Genomic DNA, 22883 nt, shown 5'->3' with positions numbered 1-22883 from the left:
CAACGTCTTATTCTGGATTAGCCAAATTATCCTCAGCACTAAAAGTGGTTAGACAGATCAAATACGTAACAAAAATTACTTCAGAAAATGAAGCAAAATACTAATTAAAAATCATAGAGTGAAAAACTCAGTTGATTATATGATCAAGTATTTGAAATCAAGTTGAAAAGAAAACTATGAGAAGGGTAATAATGATATTATAAATGTTTCTTTTGAACAAATGAACTAGGTTTTAAGTGTTAAATAGTTCTAGTGTAGTGAATGAGAACACCAGTGAGGACAATCGAGTACATTTCAATACAAAATTATAGAACATCTTAGTAAAATCTGAGAACAATACAGTGAATAATGTTAATCAGTTATCTCAGATTTAATTGTTCCTTCACTTTCACAGTAATCATTCACTTTGCTCGTTCTTTTTTCTTCCATCTTCTTAACCTTCTGCCTTCAGGCATTTCACTTTCGATTAATGATACATACTATTTATAGCTGTTGACATCAGTAGCACACACCAAAGTAGCTTCAGTAAATTTAAGTGAAATGTTTGGCGGCAGACGGTTAAGAAGATCAGAGGAAAAAGAACGAGAACAGAAAATGATTGGTATGAAAATGAAGGAAAACTGAAGTCTGAGACAATTGATTGACATTTTGCAAATGAAGTATTTATTGTATGGTTCTCATATTTTACTAAGAGATTCTCTAGTTTTGTGTTGAGACACATCCGGTTGTCCTCACTGGTGTTCCCTGTTATGTCCTTTGGTCTATATACCCACTTTTGGTGCTGAGGATACTTATCTAATCCAGATTAAGACCAACGTAACCTTGAGGCTAGTATGCGTGAGTCCAAAGTGGGGTAGAGAGAAGAAAACTATTCTATCACCTGATTGACTGACAAGCACGCGAATGAGAGAAAACAAGAGTCCTGGAACACTATTCGATCTATTCCCGATACCTTGATTTCCCTGATTTTCAGATTAGTGTAAAAAGATGCATGAATAAATAGGTGACTAACCAGACCAAATCGTACAATAATTAGGAAAAATACAATTATGTACAAAGCCGGGAATTAGAGTAGAAAATAGGGTGCAAAATATTATGTTTAAATTACAATAGCTTCGGAACAGAAAAGGGCATGGCAATGAATCATACATCGAACGAAAGATTAGGGACAAAAATAAATGTTAGTGTTTAACAAGCTTTGCATAACATGAAATAACGTCCCGTAAAATAGCTTCCGTAGTTTGTCAAGGCTTCTTGTTTCCCTGTTCACATCATTCTCCTTCACTATATTTTCATGAATTATGTATCCTTGATCAAGGGTAGTCGACTTAGAATTGCTTAGATGTCAACAATGGAGCTTTGAATTTATCTAGATATCCATATCACGGTTGAATTGGATAGTTTTAAATAAATTAGGCATTGAATAGAAGGTTAATAAGAATGAAACAGTTATATTTTTGTAATATTCCTGTGATTAGAAATTCGAATTTCTGACGTTTATATAGACCATGTAAATTTGTATTAATTCAGTTAGGTTATTTCAGTTATTTACTCTGAAGAAGTAACTCACATTAAGTCTTGAAATGTCAGGAATCCAAAGTTTTACTTATTGCAATCTATCTACTATTTCTTCCTTAATTTTCTGATGAAATCGACTTTTAAAACCAATTCCAATAGAATATTGTCCATTCCTTTATAGATGATCTATGTCGAACGATTGGAGGCCTACTCGAGTTAGACGGGAATGGTGTGACGAAACAGCTAACTTCGAATTCACATCTCGCAGTCAGCATCTAACGTAGACTACTCCTTAGACCTATCAAAGTACTATGACTGCTTTGAAGACTGTATAACACAGAGTTCGTTATTACAGAAATATATTAGTTAAGGTAGATAAAAGCGAAAGTAAAACCACTGCCGCATGGGCCAGTCCATGGCGTACGATTAACTGATGCGAGTTGATTGTCCTTGACCTTGATAGGGATCGACGATTTGTTCGATATTCAGTGACCCAAATAGGGTCCAGTTACATTTCACTGACCCTACACATTTATTATCTTGACATTTTCGTGTTGTACCCCATATAGTATTTCTAAAAAATATTTCGAGTAGTACTATCATAGTTTAGTTTATGTTCACTAAATTGAATCTTCTCAGTTCGAATGAAGTTTTCGACGAGACTATGATTTATAAACGAACCAATCACATTTAAGATAGGAGTACTTGAATCTTGGCGCGAAATTCATTCACTCATTTGGTTAAATATCATTTTGGAATTACAGCTTATGTCAGTTTGTGATAAAAACATCAAATCTAATTCTTAACGCTAACGTCCAACTGTAAATCCTAATCCTAATTCCTTCACACTAACCTATAACCCTCATTTAACCTTGGTAACGTGGTGCACATTCCAAGGTTATTTTAGCGCTGCTCAAATGTTGTTTATAAATTATAGTGTCATTAAGTTTTCTTATCCGAATTGTCTCTTGTGACGGACCAAATTTAAATTAGTCTCCGTTTAGTTGTATTGGTGCTAAACGTAAACAATCGTACAATTTATGTTCGTAACATTCATATCTTCAATTGAAATTAATGTGTATTATTAGTATGGGGTTATGGAGATTCTTAAATGTTATTGAGATTACGAATCAATTGAAATTAGACTTATACATCATTGGATCGTAGATTAGTTTTCCAGAGGTTAACTGTTCGCTTACGAGATCGAAATTCGTAGAACCGTCGGGAAGTACTGTTTAAAATTCCCGTACTAAGACGAAACGATCGTCCAGTTCTTCCAAGTTTTCACTGGTTGTCGTGGTTAGATAGGTTCATGATCTCAACAAAAAATATAAACTATTCTTTAGTTTGTTCGCTTGCTTATTCATAAATTGATATCACTCTGTGTTAAAACATAAACCTACATTTTATTGTTTACTGATAGTCTATCATAGAAATAACAATAACAAAATAAATGTGCATATATTGTTCTTACTGTAATTTGATATTTTCATTTGAGAATGATTAGGAGTAGACTGTATTGATTCTGATTTATTATGATTAGGAAAATATAATCTAGGGCTTTGATTTGTTGTATTTACATTTAAATTCGGTGAAATAATAGCAGATGTAGTAGTTGCAGTAGTATTAGTAGTACTTGTAGTAGTAGTTGTAGAAGTACTAGGTAAAGATGATCCAAATCCAGGTGAATCGGGTAAATCAAAATCTAAACCAATCAATGTAACAACTGCATGCCAAATACTGATTATGCACAGAATGAATAACGACATTAAAACATACTTATCCTGAAAGTAAAAGTAATTGAATACCAAGAAATAGATAATAACTTTTTTATAGCAAACACTGAATGTGCATATTTATTGAGTAGAAAAATAAGAATCTTCGCTAATCAATCACTTCAATAACCGTTATAATATAAAAATCTCAACGGTGTTTAAAATCAGAGAACAATGAAAAGCGGCAACTACAGTTTATTAGCTGATAGCACAGATCAAAAAGGTAAAAAATATTCCACAAAACCCTCATTCCAATAATAATCATCATGTGCTCACTAGTGACTGTCTTCAAGATGGATTTCCTGAAGTTCTAGCGAGAAGCCGTGAAGAGTGGAGTTCAACTGGTGTGAGATGAAGACAGCGGATGAATGATTGCTCAAGATCATGGATTGATTGAAGTTAGACAGTAACACTGTTGGAAGCCGACTCAATAGTCTAGAGGTTAGACATCCACGCGCGAGACAGAAGATCCTGACTTCGAGTCCCACATGTGGGATCATACATACATACTGTTGAGAGTTCATGAACTAGGACGAAACAACCGTCCAGTACGTCCAAGTTTCCAATGATGATCTAGTTTAGATCAACTTGTGAATTCAATTATTAAAAACTTACTTTTTAAAAAATTTTATTCACCTCATTTGACTATATAATTAATCATGAACATTGAGTTTAGGATTCTTCTACACATACGTAACTAGTACTCTATAAGATCTATAAGACTAAAAATCCATATAGAAGTCAATAATAACGTATTGTTAACCAATTGTATTTATAGACAACTATCTCATTAAAGAAACTCCGCCTGAAGTCCCCCCCTGGGGGTTACTGCCGGTCCGAAGCCCGGATAAAGGAGGAGGGTTGGGCATGGGGTTACCGACCCCATCCCGTAGAAAACTAACTGGCTAAAAAACGCTAACCAGAAAAAATTATTCAAACCTTTTAACAGGCGAAACATCTCATTAAAGAGAAAGTAAGTTCAGTAAAAGTACAACATGAAAATATTTTGCTTCATTTACTAAAAATGTTTATTGTTTCATTCACTATTGAATAGGAAACATTTCAACTATGGATTTACCAAATAAACACAGGTTATGTAAAAACATAATATAACAGAAAAAAACTATAGAAAACAATTTATCATCATACGTATCTATATATATATAGGGTCCAAATCAAAATATAATTACGTCATAGAATTTCAGTTTAATGAATTCATTAGTTCAATAGCTTCTTATTTTTTAACAGTACAAAATTATACATTGATAATGTAATAAGAAGACGAAGATTATCAGAACTATATGATGATATATTACTTTCTTACTTACGCCTGTTACTCCTAATGGAACATAGGCCGCCGACTAGCATTTTGCATGTATCATGAGGCGTCATAACTGTTCTAAATGAAGACCTTCTGACTCCCAGGGCAGAGTTTAAAAGGTTTGAATGATTTTTTCTGGTTAGCTTTTTTTAGCGAGTTAGTTTTCTACGGGATGGGGTCGCTAACCCCATGCCCAACCCTCCTCCTTTATCCGGGCTTGATACCGGCAGTAGCCCCCGGAGGCACTCCAGGCGGAGTTGTGATGATATATTAGCGCTAAATATTTCGAACAACCTGATTACACGTAATATACTTGTTAAGCACATTTATATATAAAAAAATAAAGGGTCAACTACACTGGAAATGGGAGAAAGAGGAGACGAAGATAATAATAAGAGTAATCTACCAGTTTACCTGCTCTTGTGGAGCAAGGCACATTGGCCGTAGCCAGCGCTCGCTTTCAACTCGGATACGGGAACATATCCCAGCTTGGTTCTATAAGGATGAAAGGAAAGCAGTTAGGAGTTCTATACTTGAACACCTAATTGACTGTAACCATTCCACAGATCCAAAAAAATGAATTTAAGGTTGTTTATATGATTCGTTCAAATCTACCCAGATTTCTTCGCACCCAACTTTTAAAAATAGCCGAAGCTCTTACCATCCAGGAGCTTAAACCAGAACTATGCGTACAAAAGAAGTACGTCTTATCGTTATCGTTACCTTGGTCTTAAGTATTTTGATTATTCAATTATTATTATTATTATTATTATTATTATTATTACATTCCCCCTTTACTTATGTCTTACATCCTCATTATTTTATTTGTATATGCTCATCATAGCATGATAATAAATTCGTTGAAAAGAGATCCCTTCGCTGAACTTCGTGTTTTAATTTTAATAATAATAATAATAATGTGAACACAATTCGAAACTTAATCACTCTGGATCATAAGCTAATATTACCAGGGTAGGTTTAAGGTGAGAACAAACTGTTTTTGAATACAGAAAGGGGGATTTGAATTTTCGTATGCCTAAAGATTCAACAAATCTTAATATACGCCTTTTTACACTTTTGTACAACACCACAAAAGACGAGTTAAGACCAATCTTATGATCTGTTTCGATTATATGTTTAGTAATAGAGGATGATGGATGTTTATCCTCTGCTCTTATTGGGTCACTTGATTCTATTTGTTTCTGCAACCATTTTGGTATATGTTCACACACCCTAATTTTGAGATCACGATTGCTCCTCCCTAGGTATGTGTGACCACAAACACACACAGTTAAATTGGTAAACACAGTGGGATGTGACACAATCGTTTTCATGTCTTTTAGGTTTTGGATGAAGCATGCACCTTGTTCTTTCTTTGATAGTTCTGATAATCTTCGTCTTCTTATTACATAATCGAAATTCATCAAAAGAACTCATTGCTTTAATGTTTTTAAAACAAAATTATACACCAAGAATATAAGACATTAACTTGACTTCAATTTGTTTAACTTGTTTCCTATAAAGAAATTCAATCCATCGCAGATGTTTACTACACTAGAACGAAACAATCGTACAATACCCTGTAACTTTCAATAGTATCTAAGCTAATTTCATATTAATAACATAAATGATCTATTAAAATCTTAAATCAATATTCTGTCCAATTTTGCCATTTTTATTTAAACCCGAACTTTGTACGAAAAAAAAAATCAAACTTGTTTCAAATAATCAATAAAAAATGTACAAGTCAGATAAATATAGAATGCTAATTTCGTTCATTTTCTCTATTTGTCCCTCCCCCTCTCCCTCTCTCTCTCTCTGTCAGACACCAGATGTAATAATTGTCACTGGGGCCGAAATTTTTAAATAAATTTGACTTTTATGTATCGGAATTTTATTTTTATTTCAGAAGTGATACACACAAAATACCCACATTTCTCTTTACTCTTTTTTTTTTAGAACTTTTTTACTGTTCAAATAAAGTTGCAAATGAAAGCAATTTCTTCGAACGTGTAACCATGCATGAATGTCTATGTGTGTGTGTGTGTGTGTGTGTTAACCAACAACTGAACCCCCGAAATTGTTCACCCTGTCATTAAATTAGCGGTTAATTTTCAATGAAATGATTCAGATTAAAGTTAACTTCAATTGATTGTTAATAAGTATATGGTAATTAAATCTAAATTTTAGGACATTCAAATGACGTACATAGTGCAATGTTGGTTTCAAGATAAACAAAATTAATTCTATAAATGAAGATAAGTGGTAGCTAGCAGTAGAATCTAGGATACGCATTTTGTCCTATCTGAGACTTGTCATGTTCATTCCAGGACGCGAATTCAGTATCGTTCGCTTCAAATATCATCGCGTTATCCACTTAGATACTGATTCCTGATAGCCATTAGTTGTGCAGTTGGATAGAGTTATGACTCATTTTGTATTGTTTGTTTGAATCTTCCTTTTTATGTTGAAATTGATCAATTGCAGTCTCAAACATTAATGGGATGATTCAAACAAACAATAGACTTTCCATTAACCCTAAACAATTTAATAATCATTGTTATCATAATCTAAATTCAATTAAAGAAGTGGTAAAAAGTAATAAAGACTGACTTCATATTGAATAGTATTCATAAATGTACTGTTTTACCAAAACTTCGGTGAGACTATAATTTATGGACGACAATTGAACGATATTAAACTGACCTTGAGAGTGGACACCTAGTGATTAGAACTAAATGACGGTTATAAACCAGTGTTAGGAATTAAAATTATGATTTACGGTTGATGGTTAAGGTTAGGCATTACATTTAAGGTTTTCATCACGAACTGTCATCAGATATAATGTTAAACCTCTATTTATCCAAATAGATGAATGAATTTCGCTCCAAAATCCGAGATGTGTTATCTTATATCTAATTGGTGTAAGCCACTTCTTCAGAGAATAAATGACCAGATCAATATCAAGGTCACATTTATTTCATTCTTGACATTGCACACATACACACAAAAATTTACATACATGTCAATTATAAATGACCTTAACCGGGATGATATGACATTGACTTGTTCAGATCTGTTTTTTTCCGTTTGATCACATAATATTTTTGTGTTGTTCCTTTGTACTATCTAAACTCTGAAGAAGTGGCTTACACTGAGTCACGAAATGTCAGAAAATCTAATTTTCTACTCATTGACATATCCACATATATATTACTTTTATTTCATTTATAACAATCTACCCAATGCCTAATTTATTCGAAATTATCAAGTCAAACCTCGATAACGATACCTGCAATGTCATCATTAGTTACAATTATAATCTTTACTATATAAATCTATTCGAATGAAACCAGTAAATGAAGCAGTACTAAGTATAAATAACTTACCATATAAGTTAAATATGAAATTTTTGGTAAACTTTGTGTAATCACATATTTAAATGTGACACTGGTCAGAATTAATGTAAATGATAAACGTAGACGAAGTTCTGCTTTATCCGGTGAAACAGCAAATGTAGCAAATGCCAAACCAGAAATCATGAACTGAATAAAAGAAGAAAATAGTTTTATTATTCGAATTGTTTGTAAAGATAATGAAACATTGAAATGAATGAAACAGGATCCAAGAATTACATTGATAATCATAATATTACTTCAATAAGAACTTGTAATCAAAAGGTAGTATCATTCAAAATGTACATACATGAGAAATGGCTAATCGAAATTCGTTACTTAAATCAATAACGAGAAATTATAAATGTTCCTAATACCGTCATACTTGATGAACAATTTAGTGGGCATTTAGACTCAGTAGACTAGTTGAGAGTCATTTAAAGGGATAGGTATTGTGTTGGGGTTCCAAAATGAAGATCAAAACAATGATGTAAATAGCAAGTACCTAATAGAACAAGACACATATCCTTGATTCCACAATCTGACATCCGAATAACGTACAATCTTTTCAAAGTATATTGCTAGTAACCACAATGTCTCTGATTGTACTCTTTCTCACTTGTATAGCGAAACGTCGTGAACTTTTCTCAAATCCACATGAATAGGTTGTGCAATTAAGTGACTTTATGATCTGTTAAAACAAAACAAAATACAGATAAATTCACTTGATGTTGTTTTACTTGTATCTTCCCATTGTTATTTAGTACTGTAAACAATCAGTCTCATGTTGGCATATGTGCATCCTGTACGGACTGCAGGTATAACCAGCTGACAATTCCCAAATAGGACGGGACAAGGGTCCTGGATTCCACTGCTAGTCACTATCTATCTTTGCTTAAAAATACAGATAACTTGTTGAAATATCTAAATTGCAGGAACAGGTAGCCCAGATATTTAATCAGGCTGCTTATCAGTTCATAAATCATTAGCTGATCTTCATTTTAATATGTGACCTGATGGTAGTGGCAAAGATAACAGTAAAATATATGCCATTATTCAATTAGCAATTTTAAGAATTTTTTTTCAGATCACATGGCAATTTAAATGTAGTTTAATTTGAATCAGTCCACAATATTGTGTAACTATCTTTTATTGTCTTCAGTGGATAACTGCCTCCTTACATCCAACATGATTTCATTGAAATTCTACTTGTCTTAGCTGTCCATAGGATCTAATATCAAAATAATCATTTTAATATTGAATTATGTTTCCAAATATATGTTCATTCAAAAGTGGATAATCAAATTATTCAACATTCATTATCTTCTGTTATGTTTTAAATTTTATCAAGACTATTTCCGTCTGGAGCCCCCCTGGCGCTACCACCAGTCGCAATCCCGGATAAACGAGGAGGGTTGAGCACGCGGTTAGCGACCTCATCCCGTAGAAAATTAAAAAAACGCTAACCAGAAAAATAATTTTGTTAAGACTGGGAATTAGAAATTTTTTTCGACTTTTGCATGTATGATGAGTTGAAAATTTTGTTCATGTCTCTCTACTGAGTGCTCTTTTATCCGACTCATTGAAACAATCCAACTGTTTCCCTCCACATTCTATTTCAATTAAAATGGAATTATTATTGGTTAATGAAGTACTAATTAGTAGTATGTCCTCATGTATCATCCTAAAATAAGTCAATAAAAGACATTCGACAAATTAGACTAACTAAAACATTCATATTCTATAGTATCAAAACTACATGGTCTATTTAAGTCACAGATTTCAGTCACCACTGTGTTTCATTGTAGACATGGCTGAATCACCTTACCAATCGATTATTAAGTGAATCATTCATATAATTGAAACAATAAAATGATGATCTCATTCGACGCCAAAAGTACCCTTAATATTAACTCGTTATTTCATTTGTAACGTTATCAGTATTAATAAGATATATCTAGAAATACTTACTGTCTAACAAGAACAAATTACAATAGCTGAGATCATGAGTCAATTGAGGCTTTTGGTGGAGTTTTGTTCTCTGAGCTGGATGGTTTGGACGACCAAACCATCCAGCTCAGAGAACAAAACTCCACCAAAATCATCCATCTGAGCTACAAATCTTCTCCACCATCTCAATTGCGGCTAGACCACCACGCAAAATCTGGAGGCATTGGACGGTCGTTTCGTCCTAGTATATAACTTCTCAGCAGTGCGCATCCACGATCCTGATCGCGGGATCCGAACTTAGGACCTATCAGCCTCGCGCGCGAGCGCTTAACCACTAGACCACTGAGCCAGCCGGCATCCAAGAATGAATGAGCACTGCTGAGGAGTCCCACAATAGGACGAAACAGCCGTCTGGTGCTTCCAGGTTTTCCATGGTAGTCTAGCTTCAGTTGACTCATAATCTCAACTACTGAAATTACTACATTCTCCAAAAAATCCCTTCTGATAGAACAAACTAATCGAATTCATACTTTGAATACAGCGTTTAGCTTTAGCAATGAGATATATCAACAGGTAGATTGCATACCGATGAATCCATTACTAGCCAATTTCTTCATAGACAGCATTGAAATTAATAATCTAAGAACATGACAATTAATAAACTACTTTTGTATACTCAGTAAATTAATGACAAGTTCATTCATCATATATAATATATGTTATCTTACCATTATAAGAAATACATTCCAATAAAAATATCCGGGTCGTCTAGCTGCTCGACATGTTACCGATAAACATGGATGACTTTTCATTGAACTAGAATATTCTTGTTTAATAATTCGTTTTTTAATCTCTACATGTTCATGTAATTTCCATTCCTAAATTAAAAACAATAATCATAATAAATAAGTAGTGACTTGAAAAGAAATACCATCGTCTGATTTTATTTTCTAAACGTTGATGAAAACAACTAACAGTAGAATGTGATGAGATAGCAAACTACAGTTCAGTGTTTGAACTAAAGGGATCTATTGAAAGAATACTTAAATTCATCAAGTCAAAAGTCATTTTCTGAAAGAAAACTATTCTGGCGTATTTATAGCGAGATTTTTTTTTCTATAGGATAGGGTTGCCGACCCCATGCCTAACCCTCCATCTTTAACCGGGCTTGGGACCACCAGTAACTCTAGAAGAGCTACAGGAAAGTTCTAACTTAGAATCCTGAGGGGAAGCGGAAAATAAGAAGGCCAAAGAACATATTACGTTGGGAAATAGAAGCAGATATGAAAAGGATGAAAGCAACTGGAAACAACTAGAAAGGATTGCCCAGGATAGGGTTGAATGGAGAGTGCTGGTGGGCGGCCTATGCTCCTCCACGAGGAGTAGCAGGTGTAAATTAGTAATTAAGTTCTAGTGGTGACTACACTCATCTATGCATTTGAGTTTTAATACCAATTTGTAGTTAAGTAAAAAGGTCTTAACCTTTTCGTTCATCATTTCTAACATATACCTTTATGATTTAAGAAATGAATTATTAAATCCAAGAGTTAAACTGAACTTTTTCATTCTGTAGGGTGGTAACCATCACATTTATTTTCGTACCAGTTGCTCAGTAACTTAACAAGCTTTTAAAAATGACTCAAAGAAGCTTGAGTTCGAAATGTCATCATTTTAGTTTCTCTGTTTTCTCTTGTTAAAGTCATTTTATTCTTAACTAAATGGGTTACATCATTTAATTATTACAACCTCCAATTTCAAATATTTATGTTTGGCTATGTGGTTAAACAAAAGTTTGATTAAGAAAGTGAACAGCTTAATATTGGTCTATAGAGTGCAAACTGACCATAGTGTTAGTATAAACCAATCCGTTTCAATTATTTATTTGGTCAATAATATTTTGCCAAAGGTGGTTAGACTTAAAGTCCTTCAAAAGGCTAAAGCAATAGCCAAGCGGATTAAGAAACCGCAGCTGTGCGTACAAAAGAAATATATTCAACCACTCCTATTTGGGACTCGTCAGCTCGGTGTACTTGCATCTCTGAGTTGATGTTCACTATAGGACTCCAACCCGGTACCATTCGCTTCAAACGCCATCGCGTTATCCACTATCCATCTTTGCTTATAAAGCTTGTGAATTAAGGCAATATCGACCCAGTACGCACAGTATGCACATATGCCAACAACAGACTGATCAATAACAGTCTTAAACCTCAATGGGAAGATTCAAGCAAAACAATACCAAGTGAATAATAATAATAATAATAATAATAATAATAATAATAACAAAGATTTGTGAATAAACATAACAGAGACAATTATAATTGACTAAAAAAGACCTTAATTACAATAGTCAAATTAGATCATTGAACAGCTAAGATTACTGTTGATTAATTGGCCATGATGTTGGCCAGGGGAGAAGGAGTGGTTGAAGGTATTTATCCTGTACGTTATAGCTCCGGTTTCTTAATCCGCTTGGCTATTGCTTTAGCCGTTTGAAGGAATTTAAGTCTGACTAGCTTTGGCAAAATGTTACTGACCAAATAAATGATTGAAAAGGGTTGGTTTATAATAGCACTATGACCGGTTTATATTAAATGGGCCAATATCGAGCTGTTCACTTTCTTCATCAAAGCTTTGTTTAGCCAACTTTATAGTATTTTGTTTAACAATCCTACATTCACATGCTTTCACTTTAAACGATGTACTTTACCCTTAACCTGACCAATTTTCGGATTATTAATTTGGATATATGAATTGTAGAACTTAAAGAGAATTAATCGAAAAGGATATTCTTCATTCACTATAAATTAGTCTTTTAATATGATGGGAATCTTTAAATGATTTATGTTTTTCTCTATTAATAGTTTTATAAATATTCAGGTTACCAACGATATAAAATTCCCTACTGATTAGTTTAACGGAAATATTATTTCTATACTTTATACTGACATTTAAAAAAATAGTTAAGATCATGAGTCAATTGAAGCTAGATCACCATGAAAAACCTGGAAGCACTGGACGGCCGCTTCATCCTATTGTGCGACTCCTCAGCAGTACGCATCCACGACCCCGCCTCGTGGGATTCGAAACCAAGACCTATCAGTCTCGTGCGCGAGCGCTTAATCTGGAGTTCTAGCGAGAAACAGTGTCCAATGGAGTTCAACCGGGTCAGTCGTGAGATAGTAAATCACTGAAAACAATGATGGACGGTGGCTCAATTTTGTGACTTGGTTGATATTAGACATTAACATTGTTGGATGCCAGCCGGCTCAATGGTTTAGAGTTTAAGGGTTCGCGCACGAAACTGATAGTTCATGGGTTCGAACCTCTTGGGGCGGGATCATGAATGCGCACTGCTGAGGGGTCCCACAATAGGACGAAACGGCCGTCCATTGATTCCAGGTTTTCCATGATCATCTAAGTTCAATTAACTCATGAAGTTAACTATAAATACACTAAAATCTCCACAAAACCCCTTTTCTGATATTAATAAAAAGGTTCAAAATTAACCCCTATCTAATAATCAGATCATACCATAATGATAATGTAATGCTCTTTCAAATACCATGTTTCTAGAATGAACTAATTCTTCATAAATTGTCAGAAAAGTAGTAATCATTCATTGTTGTTTCTGTTGTTCTTCTATGTAAACACAGCATGCCTAATGTGTTGTTTTTTTTTCTAATTGTTTGTTTAAAATTACACTAATCTATAAAGTTGATTATTTATTCAAATGTCAAAGATTACAAACAATACAAAACAAAACAAAACAAAACAAAAAGAGAAGTATGTAGCATTATACTACTTAATATGAAACACAATAACAAGAGATCTGTCAAGAATAAACAAAAAACACATTCTATTATTTAATTATAAACAAGAAAAAATGTGAGTAATTAGTAAATGAAAGGTGTATACTACTACCAACAACAACGACGGCGACGACGACGACGACAACGACAATCTGTAGTAATTTGTTTAGAATAACCGGTTTCATTAAAAGTTCATTACTCCCAAAAACACATTTTGTTTTTCATTACTACTATTGAACATGTTTACCACCTTTCAATAAGAAGTAATAAAGTGTAAAGCTAAATTGTTTTGATTTCTTATAATATCAGGTGAATCTATGTGTGTGTGTATTTATTCATTAAAATAATGTAACGTTAATTATATTTGGTATTCAATACATAAGACTTATTTTGTTTATTTATAGTTAAGTAATGTAAACATTATAAGTTATATGGAGGAACATGTACATGTTTTTATGTTGGCTTAACCTACAGGTGAATTCAATTTAATAATAAATAAGTAAAATAAAAACACTTTTACAAAGAGGATAAAATACAAATGATGATATTTCATTTGAATTTGTCATTGAATTCAGTCAGTCAGTCAGTAACAACGTAGAACTTCGTACATACGTACATTAGTTCGAGTTGCCATACCACATTAGCACACAGATACAATTGTCGACTCAAATCCCGTAGTGTTAGGGGTGTTGTAAGAGTATAAGCAGTATTTGGAAAGATTAGGGTTTGGAGATGTAATTTAAAGAGTATAATACAGTGAAATAAATTTGGGAAGAGAAAAAGGAGACAAGGAGGAATCAGGAGATCAAAATTTGGGAGAACACAAAGAGTGTATGCACCTGAGCCATTGCAAACGATTTTGAGCCATGTCATTCAAGGTCTCTTATGATCGGTTGCTATCACTTCGCGGTCCCCAACTAGGTAGTCTACACCTACCAACATGACTCAGTCCACTTATCAGTGACTTCATGGACTTGTTATTGAATTGATATTATTGTGTTCCTATGCAAATTGATTAAGAACACAAAACGCCGAAAAATGGAGATAGACAGACAGACAGACATAAGAAGAATGAACAACAATTGGATAGAACCAGAAAGGAAGATTCAGGACAGAATGGGTTGGAGAATGTTGGTCGGCAGTTTATGCTTCATTAGAGTAACAGATGTAAGTGAGTAAGTAAGTTTGCAAGTTGATGAAACATTAAGACAATAATATCACTAAGTAGAAATATTCTTTAGATAATATTACATAACAATAATAATATAGCAAAAATATCGACGAAACTATAATTTATGCACGTACCAATCACGTCTCGCATTTTGGTGCGAAGTTCACTCATCCATTTGGATAAATAGAGTTTTAGCATTCTACCTGATGTCGGTTCGTGACGAAAATCCTAAATCTAATTCCTAACCTTAACCATCAACTGTAAATCATAACTGAAAATCCTCATACTGATTTATAACGCTCATTTAGTCCTATTTATGAAGTGGACACTCTCAAGGTCAGTCCAGTGTCACTCAAAGGTCGTTCATAAAATATAGTCTCACAAAAATATATATGAAACAGATAAGAGGATTAACAGATGAGAACAAGTGAAATATTCAAAAATTCAACTATGGTTACACATTTTATATATCTCGATCTTTGTATTTGATAGTAGACGGGATAATTTCCAGTCATATACTGGAGTTAGTCAATAAATTGATTCTTGGTAACAAACCTAAGTAATATGGTTAATAAATATACGAATATGTATTATATTTTTCTACGAACAATTAGTAGCATCTACTAGCCTAGTTACACTAATTCAATCAGTCAGCTACATTGTAGGATCAGGCACATATATGCATCGGTCCAAGATGTCATACCGCATTAACACAACAAGATGAATACCAAATTCATCAATGTAATCACTTCAATGGTAGTAATGTATTAAAAAAAGATTGTGTATCAGGATGTAGTATAGGAAGAAAGAATTAGTTGGTAGAAAGAAAGATATGAAGCGATTTTAATCTGATAGTTTAAGGGAAGAGAGAGAGTGTATACACCTACTCCATTGTAATCGATTCTGAGCCATGACACCTAGAGTCTCCAACCATTGGTTACGATAGTCATTTGGACCCCAACCAAGTAGTTTGCATCCACCAACATGGCTCAGACTAGAAGTTAGTGACTTCAAGCACTGATGCCACGTTTTGGTTTGGTCGTCCCCAACTTTCTTCCAACCACCTCCAACATCAATCAACATTGAGGAGTTACCTTAATTAGTTACTGAATAATAAACATTTTCGTATTTATCTATTGTTGATCGAATTCTATCAATCTATTAGCCATCTAATTGTTATTCTAAATGATTGAACATCATATTCATTATAACAAATATTATGAAAACTATATGAAAAGCTTCCTTCTAACTGTCTTTCATCATCTGACTTCAATTTCTATTCTTAGATTTCTCTTACAAAAATGTTTGCTAAAATATATTCTTCATTAATATCACCATGACGTACTATCTTAATGTCATTACTATTCAAAAAGAAAAAGAAATAAAAGAGAATCATCGAACCCTTGAACATCATTTTTATTCTATTCCGTTAACCTGGTAACCAATTCCATAGTAACATTGATTAATAGATTTCACTTAACAACACATTAATATTTGTCCAAAATAATACTTTTTTTGTTGTTGTTGACATTTTACATGTACATTTTAATCATTTATCCAGAAAATGTTTCATAAAGATCTTTTTTTTTTCTTTTTTTGCTCAATAATTTATTATACATCGTAAAGATGAAAAGAACAATGTTACACTTATTGTGATGTTATTATTAGATTGCTTTTCTTTTCTTTTCCTTAACAACAATGTACACTATACAGTGATCATTAATTAATTGACATTAAATAGCCATTATGATATATGATCAATGATATGACATAATTTCTTTTCCATTACAAAATAATTGTTTAGAAAACATTGTTTATAATACATCTTATACTAAATAGTTTGTTTATTCAAATGAAATAAATCTGTTTTATAAGGAATGATGGATAGTAGGTAGTAGTGGAATCCAGTTAGATGAGCATTTAGTTGTATTTGGAACTCGTCAGCTGAATATATCTGAATCTTACAGTTGATGTTCATTCTGAAACAAGAATACTTATGAATTAGGACATTATCAAGGCAATATGCACTGGATATATAAATACTAATAAGTGACTGATCAATTACAATCTCAAACATCAATAGGAAGATTCAAATAAACAATACCAAGTGAATTTCAACTTCAACTCATTGCACAAGTAAGTGGTTATCAGGATATTGTAGTTAAGTGGATGACGTGATGGCGTTTGAAGCGAATGTTACTGTGGTCGAGTCCCAGAGTGAACGTCAACTGTGAAATGCTGTTACATCTAGCTGACGAGTCCCATCAAACTGGATTCCACTGCTAAACACTATCCACCTTCGCTTAAAAAGCATGTGATGTAAGTCTATATCGAGGCCATCCACATATGATGCACATTTGCCAACAAGAGACTGATCAATTACAGTTCTAAACATTAATGGAAAGATTTATGTAAACAGTACCAAGGGACTTAATATCTGTTTTATGTTACTTCTTCACATGATAATTCTTTTGTGTGTGTGTGTGTGTGTGTGGTAATTTATCATGTTCTGTTGTAAAACATCCATTAAAGTAGTTAATTATAATATAAAAGAAAGATACCAATTTTACAATTTACAGTAAGTGACAATTGAATAGTTTACCTTAACTACAAGAAACCAACACTATAAATCAATAGTAATTAATTAACTGTTCAGTTGAATAAAGGGGAACTAAGCATTCAATCTATTTTCTTTGATAAAGATACACTTAATGTAGTAACATATTTGTAAATTACCACAAATGATTTATGGTTTTCTTCTACTTCTTTTTAAAAAGATTTTTTTTCTCTAATGTCAAAGTAATTTCTATTATTATAATGGGGAAACAGTCGACGAATAATTGTAAATCAAGAAGTCAGTTAATCAGTACGCTACAACTTACGACCAGGCACATATATGCATCGGTTCAAGTTGCCACATCTAAAATTATGAAGTGGTGACAAGTTGTTTTATCATTCTTTTGTTGAATATACTTTTATGGTATATATTTACAACTTTATACAATGTAGAATAATGATGAGCTAGATTTTACTCTAGCTATGATACTTTCTAGTTATTAAGTAAAAACGATCTAGTGCAGATCCATTTAACTTCATGAAGTTCATTAACGAAATAGAAGTAACTGACTAAAGAGGAAATTAGGAAAAGACGTTGGAAGTGGAAATCATCAAACTACATCACGACGGAAGCCCTAACTTGGGATCCTGAAGGGAAGCGAAAAAGAGTCAGTCAGTAACAACGTAGAACTTTGTACGTACATACATCAGTTCGAGTTACCATACCACATTAACACAGATACAATTGTCGATTCAAATCCCATAGTGTTAGAGGTGTTGTAAGAGTATAAGCAGTAATCGGAAAGATTGGGGTTCAAAGATGTTATTCAAGGAGTATAATACAGTGAAATAAATTTGGAAAGAGAAAAAAAAAGAAACGGACATGAAGAATTGAGAAGATTAGAATGTGGGAGAACACAAAGAGTGTATGCACCTGCGCCATTACAAACGATTTTGAGCCATTTCATTCAAGGTCTCCAACCATCGGTTGCTATCATCTCACGGACCTCAACCACATACCAACATGACTCACACAGTGCACCTGTCAGTGGCTTCATGGATTCGTGCCATGTTGTGATCTGATCGTCCCTGATTTTCTTCCAACCTACTCCTACACCATGAAACATTGCACGTCGTTGCAGTCGGTGGTTGGCAATTCGTAACACATGTCCCAGCTATGTCAACTGATGAACTTTCACTACTTCATCACAGTACGTTGGGAAATAGAAGCAGATATCAAAATAATGAATAGCAACTGGAAAGAATTGCCTAGAACAGGGTTGGATGGAGAATTCTGGTGGGTGACCTATGCTCCTCTACGAGGAGTAACAGGGGTAAGTAAGTAAGACAAATATTTCTCCAAATAACATACATTTATTTTATACATCAGGATGGTAACTCAGTGGTTCAAAGGTCCTCGATTTAATTTCTCGTGTCTTCGTGTATACAAATTCCTGAGGAGTTCCATGACAGATTCAATAAACTTTCTAGTGCTAAATCGTTTCCAGTTGTTGCTTAATTGAAGTCATTCTGTAATAAGAAAGTCCAAACCTATACACTTCAGTGAATATTACTTAAGTGAACGTATCAGATGACTTTATGAGATGTTGTAGGTCATCTTTTACAAATCAGCATATTGAGATGTACCAATGATTTGGTTTCAACATCCAACAAATCTTCATCTCTTTGTCATCTCTGCTTTCCTCCATCAAATGCCCTGCTACGGCTGAGAGTGGGATGAGTCAACTCTCCCTCTTGAAATGCGGTCAAGTGGCCACGTGCATACAAATACTCACTGCATTCTCGCATCAGGGTTGTTGTTTACAAAACTGAGAGGAGGGAAAGAGAATTTCCGGCTCTTTAACCGAATTGGTGGATACGGAGGATTCACCTAGGGGAATTGGAAAACTCTGATTTCAAACCAATGGTGTACATGGGCTCCATGATCATATGGAAACAATTGATATATGAAACTATTGTTTGTCACCGGCTACCATAGGACTGCATCTCCTTACGTTGGCCCACTGCCTTGTCGATTAGACTTTTAGGTCGAAGTTTCGGTGTGTGGCCTCCTAAGAAAACCACCTGTTTCTGTCTGGACACCCGGGTAGTATCCCAGGCCTCACATAAATCATTCAGTTTACGTGGCACATATCTGTCTGACGGCCTCCTTGTAACAATGTTTATGTATTTAAATAAATAAATAAAAATAATGTATTAAATAATATCTTTTTTGGCTGGTTACAACACATAAGGTTTTAGAAATCTCTTAAAAGATTGAATTGACTTGCCGTGGTTTTACTTGTATCATCCCGTTGTTAGTTAGGACTTCAATTAATCAGTTTCATGTCGGCATATGTGCATCCTGTGCAGATTGACTCGATATAGACTTAATTCACAAGCTTTTTAAGCAAAGATGGATAGTGGCTAGCAGTGAAATCAAGTTGGACGCGCATTTCGTTCTATTTGGGACTCGTCAGCTGGATGGACCTGCATCCCAGAGTTGATGATGATATCAATGGAAAGATACAAGTAAAACAACACCAAGTGAGTTTAAACTTCACCCCATTGCAAAAACAAGTGTCCATCAGGACTCAGTAGCTAAGTGATTAACGCGATGGTATTTGAAGCAAACGCTACTGGTTTCGAGTCCCAGAGTAGACATTAACTGTAAGATGCAGTTACATCTAGCTGACGAGTCCCAAATAGGATGAAACGCTCATCAAACTGCATTCCACTACTAACCATTATCCATCTTTACTCTTTAAAGATTGTTTGAATTTTATAACGATCTGTATAATTCATACTTATAACATTCGTAAACATTATAAATACGATTGTTTTTGGTAATATTCTCTTGAAATGACTAAAATCTAGTAAATAGTTGAATGTAAGTTAGGATTGTACAAAGTTTTCGCATAAATAAGTGGGAACCTTTACCATTACATTCAATCTATATTAGATATTATCTTTACTATTGAATGTTATATTTGATTTATGCCTACAACTAAGATGAGATTTGTATGAAATATCTGATTTTGGAAATGTTTGCATTACATATTACATTTACCATTATAATTATTCATGTTTACTGTAATCTGATTATGTAATAGGTTAATTCTGTTTATTGAAACATCAAAATTCTTTCTTATTTTCTATACACATGAATGGTTTTATAAATAAGAGAGGGATTTTGTGGATATTGTAGTTAATTTAGTAAATTGAAGCTAGATTACCAAATATGGAATTCCTCAACAGTTTATATTCACGATCCTGCTTTACGAGATTCGAATATAGGATCTGTCGGTCTCGTGCTCGAACGCACTGCTGCGAAGTATCATACTAGGATGAAACAGTCGTCCAATGCTTCCAGGTTTTCCATGGTAGTCTATTATTTATTTATTTATTTATATATTTATTTTAACACATAAATATTGGTACAAGTTGGCACCAAATACATATGCGCCACACAAATCTCATTTGATTTGTGTGAGGGCTGTGATACTACCCGGGTGCCCAGACCGAAACAAATGGTTTTCTTAGGGGGCCACATCCGGAGCCTTTGACCTAAAGGTCTGATCCACAAGGCAGCGGAGCATCGTAAGGAGATACAGTCCCATGGAAGCCGGTGACCAACGATTGGTTCATTCGCCAATTGTTCCCTCAGGGTAATGGAGCCCATGCGCACCATTGGTTTGGAATTGTGGTTTCCCAACTCCATCAGGTGGACTATCCGTGTCCACCAAGCCGGTTAAAGCACCGGTAATTCGATTTTCGTCCTCTCAATTTCATAACCAACACCCTCGCCAAGAGAAGGTAGTGAGTAGGACTTCCCTGACAGAGACTATATACGCGTGGTCATGTGAGAGCATGGTAATCAAACTTCAATTGATTCATGAATTTAACTATTAAATTACTCTTATAATAATTAAACTTTTATAAGAAAACAATTCAGTTTATTTACTTACTTGTTTATCTATTACAAAGAAAATAAATAAACAACCCATTTGTTTATCAAGAGATTAGTTCAAAATTACTAATTATTGATTCATGAAATTGTTCAGATCAGTAGAAAGAAAGCAAATTAGAAGAAAACATTTTAAAGAAAAGAAAGGAACGAATTAGATTTTTTTTCAAATGATTCCCCAATTATTTTGAATGTGGACAAGATTACTATAACATTTTAAAGATAAACATCCTTTTTTGAGGTGGGAGGGTCCGATAAATAATAAAAATTATGGATTTTTTGGGGGGGATATTTTCTCCACTGGTAACTATACATGTAAGGTTATAGGTAGAGTGTAGACTTGATTATATTCGGAAATCTGGATTATTGGATTTAAATTCAGTATGGAGTTGTGGAGATTTTTGTTAAGTATTTGATTGAGGTCATGAATCGATCAAAGTTAGACCACCATACAAGGCCTGGAAGCAATGGACGGCCATTTCGCTCTAGTATTGAACTTCACAGAAGTGCGCATCCACGATTCCACTTCGCAGGATTCGAATCCAGGGCCTTCGGTCTCGTGCGAAAACAATTAGCCCCTAGACCACTGAACTTGTCAGCATCCAACGATGTTAATGTCTATTTTCAAATTGGGCGACATATCCACCATTCTCTTCAGTGAGTTACTATCTCACAACAGACGCAGTTGCACTCCATCGTTCACTGCTTCTCACTAGAACTCCAGGAAATACCTACTGTGGGTGAGCACTGCTGATGAGTCCCACAATAGGACGAAACGGCCGTCCATTGCTTTCAGGTTTTCCATGGTGATCTAGCTTCAATTGATTCATGATCTCAACCATCAATATCACTAAAATCACCACAAAACCCTTTCTGATATTTGGGTTATGCCAGTGAATTCCACATAGTTTAATATTTAGTTAATAGAGAACAAGCCAGAAAATTACATTAAAATGTATAAGGTTATATGTAATGACTCATAAAACTTACTTGTTGATCAACAAATGTTTGTATATTGATAGCAGACATTTCTACTTGATCAGGAATAATATCAACTTCTGTATCAGGTCGTTCTGTTGTCACAGTAATAGTTAAATCCTAGATAAATAGAGGGAAAGAATTGATAACTTAGAAGAACACACTAGATGTATACACAGTAATAGTTATAATGATATAGGGAAACAATGTAACCAATTGGAACTTCATATAGGGTTCAGTAATAATTGTAAGTAGTTTATGGTAATATATGGATTCATATGTTTAATTTCGAGCCAAACTGTTTAAGCATAGAAGAAGGGTTATCAAACAACTTGATTGCCCATATCAAAATCAGTGGGAGTGGAGTTTGGATTAGAAATGAGCCTAATGAAAAAAAACCCAGAACGCCAACAAACTAATTGATAACGTTAAAAAGTTAA

General features: G+C 33.9%; 1 protein-coding gene across 3 annotated transcripts in view; it reads right to left on the bottom strand.

Annotated features, from left to right (window-relative positions):
* The window catches only part of MS3_00002396 (uncharacterized protein), a 95840-nt gene that overhangs the window by 27387 nt on the left and 45570 nt on the right, over positions 1 to 22883 (bottom strand). For 2 of the 3 annotated variants that reach the window (XM_051209968.1, XM_051209967.1), the window contains exons 5-8: positions 22456 to 22563; positions 10688 to 10837; positions 8004 to 8159; positions 2993 to 3302 (exon numbers count right to left, since the gene is read on the bottom strand). In XM_051209968.1, coding sequence (XP_051075453.1) covers positions 2993 to 3302; positions 8004 to 8159; positions 10688 to 10837; positions 22456 to 22563 — 724 coding nt within the window. Of the gene's footprint in view, positions 1 to 2992; positions 3303 to 8003; positions 8160 to 10687; positions 12105 to 22455; positions 22564 to 22883 lie in introns of those variants that run through there. The other variant, XM_051209969.1, reaches the window with a different exon arrangement.

This window comes from Schistosoma haematobium, chromosome 1 (genome assembly GCF_000699445.3).
Source record: "Schistosoma haematobium chromosome 1, whole genome shotgun sequence".
NCBI lineage: Eukaryota > Metazoa > Platyhelminthes > Trematoda > Strigeidida > Schistosomatidae > Schistosoma > Schistosoma haematobium.
Note: the sequence above shows the minus strand (reverse complement) of the source record. Positions and strands in the feature narration are given on the sequence as shown.